The following is a 15,339-nucleotide window of genomic DNA, read 5'->3' as shown; positions in this document are numbered from 1 at the left end:
CCCACAGGCTTCAAACGTCAGGTCTTTTAAAAGGTATAGTGCCCCATTTATTGCAGTATTTATGTATCTTTTAACTAATCAACACGTGCAAAATTATACTACTACTTTCATCAGGTTCCTATTATTTTTTAATGTATCACTGATGAAGCTTTTGAGTATTGTGCCCAATCTTTTTTTTCCCTCATAAACATTGTGGTTTTGATTGCATAGCATAGGAACATTGTATGCTGCACTGTAGCAGGCTGTGGAGTAAAACTGGATTAATAATACAATCTGAAGCTCTTTCAATATGAAATAATTGCATGTTGGAAAAAAAGCTCAGAGAATCCAGGTCAATGTTGTCTGTTTCCATAGAAACCACAGACGCTAAATAATACCGAATTTTAAAAAAACCATACTAAATGCACCATTATCACTCCTACTAAACTAAAAATGTAATGGACAGATCCAAAATGATCATATCTAAGCATGTATTAGAAATTAAATCATTTATGACTAAACACACTGATAAAACTCATCATTCAAGTATCTTATTTTTTGAATAAACAAAATATGAAACTTTTTCAGAGCAGGTCATCTTTAATAGTTATGAATTTTACAAGAAAGGGAAATATAACAGGAACTCTAAATAAAGTAACTCCGTATCAGCTATTTCCTTACCAGTCTTTGGTTAAATGAGAATTTCAAGCTTCATTGGTCTATAATTTTCCTGACTGCCTAGCCAAATGCTTCTCCCTGGAACTTTGAACCTGATGCAACTGACACAACACATCTGAGCCAAGTGACACAATGAAGTGGGGACAGTGCACTCAGTCTGCTCTCGGGATCCAGTTTTAGTGGCAGTGAACTGGCAGAGGCAGCCCTCACCAGGTCTGACCTGTACAGGATCTGGGCTATGAGTTTCCTTCACCTTATCTATCTTCTGAGCCATATTTTCCAGCCTTTGCTTACATTCTGTTAGCTCCCTGATAGTTCTCTTTTTCTGCTAAAATTAACCAGTTGGATTTTGTTGTTCGGAATAAGAACTCTGCCCAACACAATTGCACATACTCGAAATCTATAGTCAGAATGAGTAACAAGGCTATGCTGTGAGGCCCTTCCTCCTATAAGAAATTAACCATTTCCTCCTCTTAGGTCCCCAAGCTGCTGTTTGTTCTACTCCTCTTCAAAGTTTGCTAGGGCTGTCCTGGCCTGAGTGACTAGGTTGGAGCATGTCCTATATACCAAAAGGCTGTGGGTTTGATTCCTGGTCAGGGCGCATGCCTAGGTTGTGGGTTCAGTCCCCAGTCCCCAGTTGGGGCATATAACAGGCAACTGATTAATGTTTCTCTCTCACATCGATGTTTCTCTCCCTCCCTCTAAAATCAGAAAGCACGTTCTCATATGAGGATTAAAAAAAGAAAGATTTAAAGTTTGCTGGGGCTATTTAGAGTAATAGAACCTGCCCCCCTCAAAATCTTCCTTTATAATCATGAACTATAATCCAAAATAAGGCTTTGAATAAAAATCTATACATTGACTGCATTAAAAAAAAAACCTGGAATGACAAAGACTACCAAAAGCAAACTGAAAAGATACATAAAAACTTGGAAAAAATATTTGCAAGTCATAGCACCAACAAAGGGCAATTACCCCTACAAATCATTAAGAAAATGACCAACAACCAATGGGAAAAAAATGGGCACAGAAACTGAGCAGAAATTTCATAGGAAAAAAAAAACAGTTTTGAAACATATGGAGAGATGCTCAGCCCTCCCAATCTCACAGGAGAACCTGTTGGAGAGGTCCTAGAATGTACACAAATCCACCCACGCTGGAATCAGCACCAGATGGGCCCAATAGCCTGTGGGAAATGGGGGAAATGACTGAAAGTGGGTCAAGATCCAAGCAAGTGGCAATGTTCCCTCCGTGACCCCTGCCCCACATACACCACCGTAACACAGACAAAGAAAATATGGCCCAAATGAAAGAACAGATCAAAATTCCGGAGAAAGAACTAAGCAACAAGAAGATTGCCAACCTATCAGATGCAGAGTTCAAAACACTGGTAATCAGGATGCTCACAGAAATTCTTGAGTATGGATGTGAAATAAAGGAAGAAGTGAAGACTGTACAAAGTGAAATAAAGAAAAATACGCAGGGAACCAAGAGCGAAGGGAAGGAAACCAGGATTCAAATCAACAATTTGTAACAGAAGAAAGAAGTAAGTATTCAACCGGAACAGAATGAAGAAACAAGAATTTAAAAAAATGAGGAGAGGCTTAGGAACCTCCAGGATAACTTTAAACGTTCCAATATTTGAATCATAAGGATGTCAGAAGGAGAAGAGGAAGAGCAAGACTTTGAAAACTTATTTGAAAAAAGTAGTGAAGTAGAACTTCCCCAATCTGGCAAAGGAAATAGACGTTCAAGTCCAGGAAGCTCCAAGAGTCCCAAAGAAGTTCGATCCAAGTACAAGCACACCAAGACTCATCATAATTACATTATCCAAGATTAAAGATAAGGAGAGAATCTTAAAAGCAACAACAGAAAGGGAGAGAGTTACCCATGAGTGCCTATTGAGACTATCAGCTGACTTCTCAAAAGAAACCTTACAGGCAAGAAGGGGCTGGAAAGAAGTATTCAAAGTCATGAAAGGCAAGGAAGGACCTACATCCAAGATTACTCTCTCCAGCAGAGCTTTCATTTAGAATGGAAGGACAGAAAAAGTGCTTCCCAGATAAGGTCAAGTTAAAGGAGTTCATCATCACCAAGCCCTTATTATATGAAATGTTAAAGGGGCTTATCTAAGAAAAACTATGATGATCAAAACTATGAACAGTAAAATGACAACAAACTCACAACTATCAACAAATGAACATTAAAATACAAAAACAAGAAAAAAACTAAGCAAACAACTAGGACAGGAACAGAACCACAGAAATGTAGATCTCATGGAGGGTTATCAGTTGGAAAGGGGAGGGGAGAGAATGGGAGAAAAGGTACAGGGAATAAGAAGCATAAATGGTAGGTACAAAATAGACAGGGGAGGTTAAAAATAGTACAGGAAATGTAGAAGCCAAAGAACTTGTATGTACAACCCATGGACGTGAACTAAGGTGGGGGGATGCTGGAGGGAAGAGGAGTGCAGGTCATTAAGGGGGAAAAATGGGACAACTGTAATAGCATAATCAATAAAGTATACTTTAGAAAACAATATAAACAAAAAATAACTAAATAAAGTATACATTAAAATCTATACTGGGAATCCATTTTCATTCATCTGAATAGAAAAGATCAAAAAGGTTCTATACAGTATATATTTAAAGGATATATATATATATATATATATATATATCTTTCCATGTGTCACCCAAATCAAGATTTTGAATGTCACCCCAGAAATTTCCATGTGCCTCTGTCTTTTCCCCTTCTCCTGCCCAGCAGTTATTCTGATTTCTATTATTCTTCTTTCTTATGTTCCTTTTCTTCTAGTGTCTATCATGCCCCAGAGAGGCCAGTGGCATTGCAGACACTGTCTACATTCAGAGCTGACGACTGGGGGCTACAGAAGTTGCCTATTCTTCACTGTTGCAGTATTCTCCTAAGTTTGAACCTCAAGGCAATAAACAGGTGTTGAAGACCCCATAATGACTCTACACTGTGCTAAGCACTGAGATGTGTACAAAATTCTCTGGCATGCTCCAGAATCCAGAGAAACTGGTCTGTTCTACCCCCGTAACTTACTGGGAGGTAAAGGCCCAGCCCCATTACCTGTGCCCTTCCCTATGGCTCAAGTTGTTTAACAGAACTGTCAATTCAGAGTCAGCCCTTCATACATTTAATGGATGCAAGTAATAAAAACCTCGGAAATTCGTTCCTAAAACCATCAGTTAATAAAGTTCTATTGGAAGTCTGCAATGTAACTTCTCTGAAATATTTTCAGGTGCAATCATTGCCTTTTGTCAAAGAATGCTGCACGACAGCTCTTCACAGTATTGGGATTTGGTTTGAGTGAAGATTCTTGGTCTGGTTTTTGAGAAGGTAATTTATTCACATGCTTAAAAATTTAAAGTTACCAAAGGTGTATAGTGGCATGGCCTTACCCTTTCTTCCCCAGGACCCAGTTCTTTCTTCAGGTAACCAATATACATCTGTATGGAGAGGTTTTTTATATACCTCTATCTTTTAATAAAATCTATATGTAATCCATATTATATATAATCTTTTTATACAAATGGCAACCTACTACAAGCACTCTTCTACATGTTGCTCTTTATGTTTATATATGTATACTTCTTTAAGCTGTACATTTGTTTTTTTGTGCATATTAACATGTAAATGATAACTTAGTAAAGTAGTTAGCATAAAAGGTAAAAAAAAGTAACGGTTGGACAAAGGAAGAGAAAAAAAACAAAGGTTAGAGAAGACCAAAACCTAGGGACATGGTTACAGGAATGAGAAAACCTGAGAGAAAGGGCTGGAGTGTCCCCACAGTTGCCTCAGGTTGTTCAGTGACCCCCAAAGGTAAGGCAAGCCATCATGTTGACCTAAATCTACATTCTTGAATTTTCATATCACCAGTTTCTAAGCTAACAATTCAGTTATTGGAAAGTTTAACAGTGATATGTGCAACTGAACATTATATCTCTCTTAGTGCTTTACACTTTGGGGATGGCTGTCAATTTCTTCCTCTTTTTATTTTCATTTTTTATTTATTCATGAGAGACAGAGAAAAAGAGAAACATCAATTTGTTCATCCACTTATTTATGCATTCATTGGTTGATTCTTGTATGTGCTCTTATTGGATTTGGGCAGACAACCTCTGTGTATTGGGACGAACCTCTAACCAACTGAGCAACCCAGCCAAGGCCAAAGTGTCCTTTACACAAAATATTTTCTATAATCATTTAAATTTAAAAGTAAACAGTTTAAATAACTAAGTTCTATTTCTATTAAGTAGTTAGCAATTTCAATCACCTCTGTCCTATTTTTAATTTTATTAGATTCCTTTCCTGTTTGTAACACGTTAAGTTTTATACTTGGTTACCCCGTGTCAGTTTTAGTTATCATAATTTGAGGACCCTTAAAGATAGCTTCAATTTCTTCTGCTTTTAAAATTCAAACTGTGGTCATATTTTATAGCATATAGATGCTAGTATCTATAAAATATATTTTACTTAGGTTGAATGTGAAGAAAACTCCAAGTATTTAACCTTTTTTACTGCTTTACATAAAGGATTTATAGTACCAAATATGTACTGAAGGAAAAATAGAAAGAAGAGCAAAAATTAAAAATTCTTTGTGAATTAAAAAAAAAGTTAAATGAGTTCCTTGGTGTAAATATTTTGAAAGAGTGGATGTCCTCACTTTTAAGTTAAAAATGTCTTCGTAATCTTATCTGACACTCAAAAGAAGAGCTAAAACTAAATCAATCAGAATTGCTTATTTTAAACAACTAACGTGGAATAAAATGCTTTCGTCCACTTGCCTCAGAAAATACAAGTAACCTGTGAAGAAAAACGTTGTAGGTATTACCAGTTTAAAATAAAAAGGGACACGGAGATGTGTAACTTGTTATCTAACGAAGCAGAATCGAGAGTTCGAGAGTTCGGTCCAGTTCGGGCTGAGTACTGGTTTCCACTCAGCAGCAGTTCTAGTGATCAACCCCCACAAGCATTATTTACCTATTATGGGTCTAACTCTGAAATGGTGTCGGAGAAACGGTAAAGACGGATAAAGTTCCTACATTAAAGGAAACTACAACATACTAGGTTGTCTAGGATAATGCTCCCATACCTGTGACACATGCTAGAATGTGCCAGTGTAAAAGACACACAGCTCTATTAATAAGCAGGGTGAACTGGCAGGCAAGCCTTTCCCCTGAGGGATCAGGAAAACTTCCCACAGGTAAGTCTGCACGGGAGAGGAGGGACAATAAGAATAAAAGTATGTAAGTAGAAAAGTCCGTGAGAGGTTCTGGAAATGGCTGGCCATGTCTTTCAGACTGCAGAATGCAAGAGCGAAGAGGTGGGAGGAAAGCGTAGCAGGACTGAGTTGGCCATGCTCCAGAGCATGCGCTTCCTTCTTGCAGAGATGGGGACTGTGGCATTCAAGTGTTCAGAAGGGAAAGAAGGCTGAATCATCAACTCCTTCATTACAGAGACGAGGAAACTGAGCTTCAGAAAGATTAAGTCACATGAAGAGAAACAGACAATTCACAGGTGAGTCAATCCTCCCAGGGATGACAAGATCAAATACGTGATTTAGAAAAATTATTTCAGCAGCTATGTGCAACACAGACTAGAGAGAAATTATGTGTAGTACAGCTTAAGAGGGGGAAGAAACTGGATGCAGTGTAATTCAGAATTCTTCATTACAAAGACGCTATTGTAATGTGTGCTAAGAATTTGATTCACTTTTGATATGCTAGATGAATTGTTCATTTGGCTGCAGAAAACCCTACCTTGGTTACATAGATTTCCTGGAAGGAAGGAAAAAGAGAGCTCTTGTGCCAAGCACCTCAGTAACCCAGATGGCCTCTTGATGCCAGGTCAGCACTTCACAGTAAACGGAGATTTAAAATGAATGTCGGAACTTATAAACGACTGTGAGCAGGAAAACCAGTTTGTAAAAGAAAGTAAACTTCACTGACCCCTGTGTTTAAATGTAATTTCTTTAGTAACAACTAGGAGTCTATGACTTCCCTTACTAAGAGAGGATGCACTTCATCCTTACCTACATGATGGTATAAGCTTATACACAGTGCTGTGGAAAGACAGCTGAAACAGGCGACCATAAATTAGAGGCCGGTTTTCATTTGGGAAAGCAGCCTGTTACTTTATAGCCACACATGCGATGATCTCTAGCATGACCACTCAGAAAATGCCATGCTGAATCCACAGCAGCATTGTACCTAAAAATAAAAGAGCACAATACTTGTCCTTTTTGATGATTATCTCAAAGTGTTTCTGATGGACCCCTATTTTCCTTCAAATCACTACCTGGATTGATCAAAAAATTATCTTACCATTTTCTATGTCTATATTTGCTAATGGTACTTTCATTACACTTCACAGTGCTGTCATGCCTATTATTCCTTTTTTTTTTTTTGCTGGATTTAAACAGTTCAATTATGCCTTACCAACTAGCTTAATGGCACAATTTAAGATTATTATACTTTAACACATTATTTTGAATTGGTCTAAGTTTTTATAACACAGTTCTAAGTTCAAGGGAATTTCAAAGACTTTTTAAAAAAATATTGCTGCCCTCTTTCTTAAGACCACATTTTCATTGCTAGACAAGTTTTATGAGGGCACACACTGGGACACTGTGTCCCCCAGACTGCCCATACCATGGAGGTGCTCGAAATGGTTGCTTAAACAGTGAAAACAACAGTGGCAGCAGGTCAACTTTGGATGCAGCTCAGCGATGCAAAGATCACCTGGGCTGACTTGACCTATCCGGTGCCCAGACAAACAATCTGCTGTGCACCCTGGTTCTTCTGATGGCCCTTCCCATGGTGATATTCTCCAGGCTTCAGCAACACAGGCCTTCTCTCCACGCTCCACACACTTCCCGAGAGAAGGAATCTGCTTGCAGGGACTTAGTGCTTATTACATGCATGGACGACATCAAATTGTTGCCTTGAACTCTGGCTTCTCTCCTAACTACAAATTGTGTCTCTTACTGTCTACTAGATATTGCCATTCCTGTGTCTTTGCACCTCAGCAAGGGCCACCAACCAAAGTCATCATCACCCTCAAACCCATCCTTCTCAGTCAGGGCTTGCCTGTTTCAGAAACTAACTGCACTCAGACATTTCTTCTCTCATCCCCTAGGCTGACTCAGTCACCGATTCCTAGTAGCTCTACCACCAAAAATATACCTCCAATGTCTGTTCTCTCCCTTCTTGCTGAGACCATCCCCAGGCATTATCAGACAGAACATACGAGAAATACTTTTAACTGGTGTCTTTGCCTCCAAACCAGCTCACTTCCAAGCTACACGGCCAGAATAATTTTTCCAAAATGTGAATGTTTTAAAACTCTCAGGTGGCTTCCTATTGTTCTTAGGAAAAATATTCCAATTTTATCATGGCTTATGAAGTCCTCGAAGAGCTAAAAACTACCTTGTAAATTATACTGTAACATGGGAAAATGAATAAAGCACACAGGGTATAGAGGAGCCAGACTGACCTGTCACTTACTAGCTATCCCATAATAGGCAAGTTACTTGACTTCTTGTCCCTCAGTATCCTCACATAAAGTGGAAATACTAATACCCAGCTCACAGTGTGGGTGTAAATGTCTGACACATCTGACACATAGTAAATGCTTCCTGAGTGTCAGCTGCTGTTGTCTCTCTAGCTAATTTCTCACTTCTCTCCCATTTACATTCCGAGTTCCATCCACACTAAAGTCTTTCATTTCCTCCTCTCACTCATTTCCACTTGCATGTTACAAACTCTGTCCCCCTGGCTGCAGCCCTATCTCCCACCTCTCCATCCCTCCTGTGACTATCCAGGTCTCCTCCTAAGTTCCATATCCTCTGCAAAGTCCTTCTGTCCCCTCCTGTCTCCTGTTAGGTGCCTTTATTATGTGCTTCTTTTGTAGGTTTTGTATTTTCCCTGCCATATACCGGTCTGAGTTTTTTGTACTTCTTCACTCTTCACTGCCATTTAGTGAATTCTGTTTGAAGAACAACTGTCTTGCACACCATTGTACTGCCCATGCCTGGCAAAGCATCTAGCACACAGTAGGCACTTAAAAAACATTATGTGTATGAATGAGTGTATCTTTCTCTCTCACAATTCCCCCTATGCTCCTCCCCAAACTACAGTTGGTAGAAAAGCACAACCTTCCACAACAGTTATCTGTAAAATAAGGTTCAGAAAAAGCTGCCACAGAGAAATCTTGGTCAAATTGTACTGGGAAGGGTAGGTTAAAACACAGAACCTCAGAACCACAGCGCTTCTCAGTCTTTTCTATGCTAAAGTGCTAGTCTTTTCCAAGTTCCGTGTATACGTGTGTGTATGTAGGGGGTACATTTCTCAAAATAGCTCCTGCAAGCAGTGTTCTTTTAAAAACAAAAACAAAACAAACAAAAAGCACCGTGGCAAAACTGGTTTAAGGAAATGCCCTCCCCTACTAGAACTTCCCACGAAGCTGGTAGTTGTGGACGGGATTATCTCTAAAGCACTTATATCACAGGGTTCACCATTTTTCGTTCGGTACCCACTGGGTATAAAATCTGAGAGCTGTTAGTAACAGACATAAACTGGTAAATCTTTTACAGACCCAGAGACTGAACCCATGGGGCAAAGCGACGGGTGTACACAGCAACTACATAAAACAGGAAGAGAGAAGCAGAACCCCGGATACACATTCCGCCTCTGCGACTTCAGCTACAGACAATGCCTCTAGCTAGTTGGGTACGCCAAGTGTTCCCACCTCAAATTTTATTTCCAAGCTATAGCAAAGTAAAGTCAGTTTTTCTCGGCCACCGAGGCCTAGTTACTGCCTCCCGATCCTACACTTTCCCTGTGATCCATTCAGTGCAGTTGGAGTCTGGCTGGGGCGGAGGAGATAGTTCCCTTCTTTACACAGAGTTCATTTTTGGAGTGTAAGCTTTTTCACATAAACCAAACGAACCTGCTAATTTCAACGCCTCTGCCTAAATGCCCGTGGGCGCTACTATCTACCCAAGCGCACCCCAGCCTACCCCACCCCCTTCCTTCGTCGCTCAAACCCAGCGGCCCAGCTGTTTGATCTTCACCTGGGACTGCCATGGCGCCGATAAAAAGGATCACAGGAGCCCTAGGCTTTCGAGTGCACGCTCACTTCCCGCTGGCTGCGAGGACTACACAGAGCGAGGGTGCTCTTTCCTCCCAACCGCGCCGCGGAAGCTCCGGGATAATCCGGAAGGCCCTCTAAAACTCCAGCCATAGCGGAACCAGTGGCTGCTGACGCAGTTTCCGGGGGAAGTCATATTATAGAACACAGGTGGTCCGAACCATTACTGCCAGTTTCGGGGCATGAATGAGAACTGCATACCCATGTAGGGAAGTAAACACCACCAAAACTTAGGAATCGTTCTTATTAAAGCTTTAATGCAAATTAAAGTTATCTATATAGGAGCTTGATAGTTTTTTTCGTTCCCTGGAGGTCATTGGAATCCCCCTTCTCAGGGTTAGCGGTGTTCGGGTCCAGGAGCAACATGGCGGCGGCCGTTGAGGGCTAGTTTTGTGAAAATATAGTGGTTGGTGTCGTTTTGTTTCAGTATATTGACAGACTGGAGCTTTTCGCGACCACCCGACTCGAAGAGGGTGATAGGGGGATAACCGTAGTGATCGGCCATCTGCTTTCATCCCCAATAAAGAGCAGTGTCCTGCGCACTGACCGGCATGAGCAACATCTACATTCAGGAGCCTCCCACAAACGGGAAGGTGAGATCCCATCTAGGGTACCTGGGTTCCCAAAGGTGACTCCTCCCCGATTAAGGGAGTTCTGGAGTCTTAGGGTTGGAAGATATCACAGGAAGTCTTGTCCTTTCCCCTGCCTCTGATCAGGATTGCATCGAAAACCATCTATTGGGACTTCTCAGCATATGTGTACTTTGAAAAAGTCCCCACGTGGAGATTTCTCCATCTACCAGCTATGTGGCACTATTCCGTGCTTCAATCTAAGTCATGCAGGCGTTTTCTAGAGTCTTAAGTAAAAACCCAAGTACATTTTAAAATTCGACTTGTTTTTTTGTTTGCATTTCACTCTTTTTCCATTCATTTTATAACCGTTGAACTCTTGCTAGGCTCCTGGCACTATACTAGGTTCCAAAATACAAATACGAATGAGCAAGGTCTCGTTTTTTGCCCTAGAAGAGTTTATGGGTTAGTTTGGAGGCAGAGCCGGGAAAGACCTTATGATATGTCTGGTAGACTTCTTATGGAGAGAGGAGCATATTGCTTATGGTAGTAGTGAGAAGCGAGCAACTGGAAAAGTTGGGAAAAGCTTCATGGAGGAGGTATCTTTTGAGCTGGTCTTAAAACATAAGATGATTGTCAGTTAGAGTAAGTGGGGCGTGGGAAATGTTCCCATACTGGAATGAGAGAATGATTATCTAATAGATTTGATAGTTGACATATGCCACTTCTCTTCCAAGGTGTTTATAGAAGTATGAAGCACAGGAGTTAGTAATGGACTATCACCTGAATTGGTCTGAGACCTAGAGTGTATCACCTATAAAACCTGATGAACCAGCATAATGTAGAAAATGGTGGGACTGAAACAATACAGTTGTATTAGGGTAAACTAAATTTACATCAGATATAATTCTGTTGCATGACTATATCATAAGTTACTTATGCAATATTTTGTTGATTGACATTTGGTAATATAATGAGGGCAATTTGAAAACAATAACAGAAATGTTGTGATTGCTAGCCTCAGCAAAAATTTAGTAGGTATTTTGGGCAAAGCAATTATTTTAATTCTTTGGTTTTTTAACTTTTCTCCATTCCTCACCCCTTTCCCACTTCATTGTGAAAACCCAGAATATCTGCCTCTTTTTATTTCCAGATTTCTTTTGAGGGTGATATCACTCCCCAGTTAATAAATCCTGGTAGAGATCGAATACATTGCCTATGCTGCTAGGCAGGGTGTTGATAACTTGCTGTTCCTTTCTGTAGTGTACTCTTGGCCTGCTCAAATGTCACCTTAACAGACACCTTAGACATATTCTTATATGTCTACTCTCTATATAATAGCAAACCTCATTCATGTCCTGCATCCCAGCATTCTCTGGTCCCTGTAATCTCTTAAGTTTTTTCTGTAGTAATTATTATTTATGTTTACTCTACCCTTCCTCTCCCCCTCTCCCATGAAATGCAAGCACTGTGAGACAGAGACAAGAATCTTGAATGGTGTGTGATACGTGGTAGAAGGAGTTCAAATATGTACTAAATGAATGGATGAATTAATACTGTATTTCTCTTCTAAAAGTATTAATAAGCATCAGATTATACTGCTGTTGGTCAAGGACAAACTTAATTGATTTACTCTGGAGGAAAGCTTTACATGGTCATAAAGCTTTACAACCTTCTGGAGGAAGGCTTCACATGGTCATAAAGATGAAAACTTTTAACAAAGATACATGCCTGAACAGGAAATGTTTCATTCAAGAAATGTCTATTGAGCGTGTATGCCAGCTCAATGCTCATATGCCAGGCTCTATGCTCAGTTTTAGAGATGCCATGGAAAGAAAAGCCAGCATGGTCCCTGTTACAATGGAGTTAGTTGAGTGAAATATATATTGATCAAATAATCATGCAAATAAATATATGCAAACTGTGATAAATAGTGCTCTTCCTCTGAATAGAATTGGGCTGAGGAAGAGCAACAGGCATGGCTCAAGTCTTACTTCAAAAATAGTTTGGGACTTTTTCCAGCATAAGGCTGATGAAGACATTGGAGCTTCAAAGTTCTGTACCATAGAGAGAATGGCAAAAAGGTTGGCCTGGAAGGAGTTCAAAGCAGATGTAGTAACAAGTTTGCTCAATAATTGCTTGTTTAAGTGCTTATACTGTCTAATGTTACGTTAAGTACTGAAAGGATACCCCTCAGTTCTCAGACATCTCCCTTGTAGAACGATTTGGGTTTTGACCAAGTTGTTCATGGGAAAATGTCTCATGTTGTTGAACAAAACGTCTCAGTTGTTGAACAAAAAGCTTCAGTTGTCAACTCGACAGCACTGTCATACTGATGTTTGTGTGGTCAGTCACAGGTCTCTCAGGCGACAAAGGAAGGAGATTTGGTTTTCAAACAAATTGCTTCTCAGCAGCCTTCCAGGACAAATTAAGTTGGAGAACTGAGGTTTCACTGTAGAGATATTCAGAATAAATGGGCCAAAATTCCTGTTCAAAGAGTATATCACCTTGGGAGGTAATTGACATATAATAATGCTGGGTGACCCCTGGCAATTTTCCATAAATGTGTTTTGCTATTATGCTGTAACTCTGGCCTCGGAAGATGAGGCATAAAAAACTACTTATAGAAATTTCCTTATCCACTGAAGATTAAATTTCCAGATACTATAATCATTTAATCTAAATTATATATTAAAATATACTTATTCTTAAGAAACATTTTTACAGTCATACCTTGGTACTCATTGAACTTTGTAATTGTCACATTTTGACAAGAAGGAAAATGTTTCAGCACTTGGCGCTTGCTCGGAACTTGTCACACTTGCTAAAATTTGTACGAGTCGCTACGCCATTCCACCAGAGAAAGTGCTTCATTCTTTTAGTACTTGTTAGTTTTGGCACTTGTCTCGAGTTCCCAGTACCGAGGTACCACTGTACTTTCAAAGTATCCTGTTTGGGAGCTTTCATTAAAGGAGCCACTGATGTCTGACAAAATAGTGACGGCCAATAGGAACGTATGAGCAAAGGAGGAGGAAGCCATGTGACTTCTTTTTTAATTCAGTAGCTTATCAGTGAAGATGAAGAAACCCTGGTCAGAAGGTGGCTCAACCTTCTTTTTACAAGATGCATTCTTTTTACAAGATGTAAGTGGCCTATGTCTAAAAAAATTCTATGAAAATAATAATGACAACAGTAATAGCTGCCATTTGTTAAACATTTACTATTTGTCAGGTGCTGTTCTAAGGAGCATATGTATAATAACTCATTCTGTCATCACAGCAAAGCTATGAGATTATTCTTATTCATGGTTTTAGATAAGGAAATTTAGTCACAGAAATAGACATCATGCCCAAGGTACATTACCCCTTGTAAGCGAACGGCTGAGTATTTGAATTTGGGTGACTGACTGGAAAGCCTGGAGAGGCAGTGGGGGTGATGTGCACTAGTTTGTTTTTAGAGGGGTGGTTGCTGAACCAGGGAGTGGACACTTCAGGGGTGTGCAGAACCATCCAGGAGATACAGGGAGAAAATGTACATGCTTGTTTGTGTTTATTTTCTCCTTTAGGTGTTTAAATGCACTATATTATATGTAAAAAGGAACATATAATTTCAGTAACTCAGTCAGTCACATTTTACCTATCATGATGTAAATTTTCCTGATGTCTTGTTAAATGGGTCTGCATTCCATGGCCTCTAGATGAACTGAACCAACACTCACAAGTTTCAGATGGAACATAAGCAACCCATAAACAAAGGGTAGAGCTGATGCCTCAGCATGGGGAATCTTTCAGAAATTATAAATTATTATGAAAACCACTTGAAATATTGGTTTCTATTTATTACGGCTAATGGTAAACTTAGCCTTGTGCTTTGACATTTTTATCATTAGGAATATAAAGCCACTGTGATTTTCAAGACATTTAAAAATTAAGCGTGTAGGACTGGACCATGGGCCTTTACAATGTGAAAGCAACATTATGCTAGGCAAAACAAGCCAGGCACCAAAGCCACACATTGTATGGTTCTATTTGTATGTAATGTTCAATAGGCAAATCCGTAGAGACGGGAGGTCGATTAGTGGTTACCGTGGGGTAGGAGCAGGGCGAAATGGGGAGTGACTGCTAATAGGCGCAGGGCTTCTTTTGGGGGTGATGAGATGTCTGGAAATAGGTAATGGTGGTGGTTGCAGAACTGTGACTTGGACTAAACTGAATTATACTAAAAACTGTTTTAAATGGGTGAGTTGTTTGGCATGTGAGTTATAGCTCAATAAAGCTGTTATAAATAAATGGTTTCATTGTGTCATTAGGAAAGAAAATTACATTAAGAATTATTTTTAAAAAGTTGTTTTGTAACACATTTTTTATTTTGTGTTACTCCTTTATAGTATAATACTAGAGTAATATAGTACTACATATATCTAAATACACATGTTTTGGGTTTGTGTGCTCCAAGTCCCGACCTCCCTCCCACCCACCTTTTCTTTTTTGCTAATAGCCATGCGCACTTATAGAAACCCTGGAGATCACTGCTTTAGAATTGCAAGGAAGAGAAGACATGTCTAGGTTCTCTTTAGCAATCACTCTTTATTTCAAGCTTATGAGGGCATAATGACGTAAGACAGGACATTGTGCTTTTAGGTGTACTGTACTTTTAAGATTGGATGTACATCAGGCCTCGTGGCAAATCAGTGTTACACAGTCTGAGGTAGAGGGAGTTAGCCCCTCAGAATCCCAAATGTATCCTTCTCAGGAGAGTGAGAATCCAATTGGCTTGGCTTGTCACCATATGTAAGAGATACAGATTATCTCTTTGGGGCGCTGTTTCATGCCAAGCCTAGTTAGAAGACCTTGCTCTTGTCCAGCCAATATGTGGTTGCTTTTGGTTTAGGCACTGTTCTCTATTTAAATAAGTTCTGAGCAGGGTAACTGGG

At 39.7% G+C, this 15,339-nt stretch overlaps 2 protein-coding genes across 3 annotated transcripts in view; one reads left to right on the top strand and one right to left on the bottom strand.

Moving 5' to 3' along the window:
- The window catches only part of SREK1IP1 (SREK1 interacting protein 1), a 32,826-nt gene extending 22,891 nt beyond the window's left edge, over nucleotides 1–9,935 (bottom strand). For both annotated transcript variants that reach the window (XR_005068902.1, XM_037062868.1), the window contains exon 1: nucleotides 9,761–9,935. Coding sequence is in view for 1 of the 2 variants with exons in the window: in XM_037062868.1 (XP_036918763.1) it covers nucleotides 9,761–9,773 (13 nt within the window). In the remaining variant the exon portion in view is untranslated. The remainder of the gene's footprint in view (nucleotides 1–9,760) is intronic.
- A 239-nt stretch (nucleotides 9,936–10,174) lies between these two features.
- CWC27 (CWC27 spliceosome associated cyclophilin) overlaps nucleotides 10,175–15,339 on the top strand; it is a 181,786-nt gene continuing 176,621 nt past the window's right edge. Inside the window, exon 1 of the mRNA XM_037062867.1 lies at nucleotides 10,175–10,430. Coding sequence (XP_036918762.1) covers nucleotides 10,389–10,430 — 42 coding nt within the window. The 5' untranslated portion in view covers nucleotides 10,175–10,388. The remainder of the gene's footprint in view (nucleotides 10,431–15,339) is intronic.

Source organism: Sturnira hondurensis, unplaced genomic scaffold (assembly GCF_014824575.4).
Source record: "Sturnira hondurensis isolate 20B ecotype Veracruz unplaced genomic scaffold, ASM1482457v3 Scaffold0014384, whole genome shotgun sequence".
Taxonomy (NCBI): domain Eukaryota; kingdom Metazoa; phylum Chordata; class Mammalia; order Chiroptera; family Phyllostomidae; genus Sturnira; species Sturnira hondurensis.
This window is presented reverse-complemented; position numbering and strand designations above follow the sequence as displayed.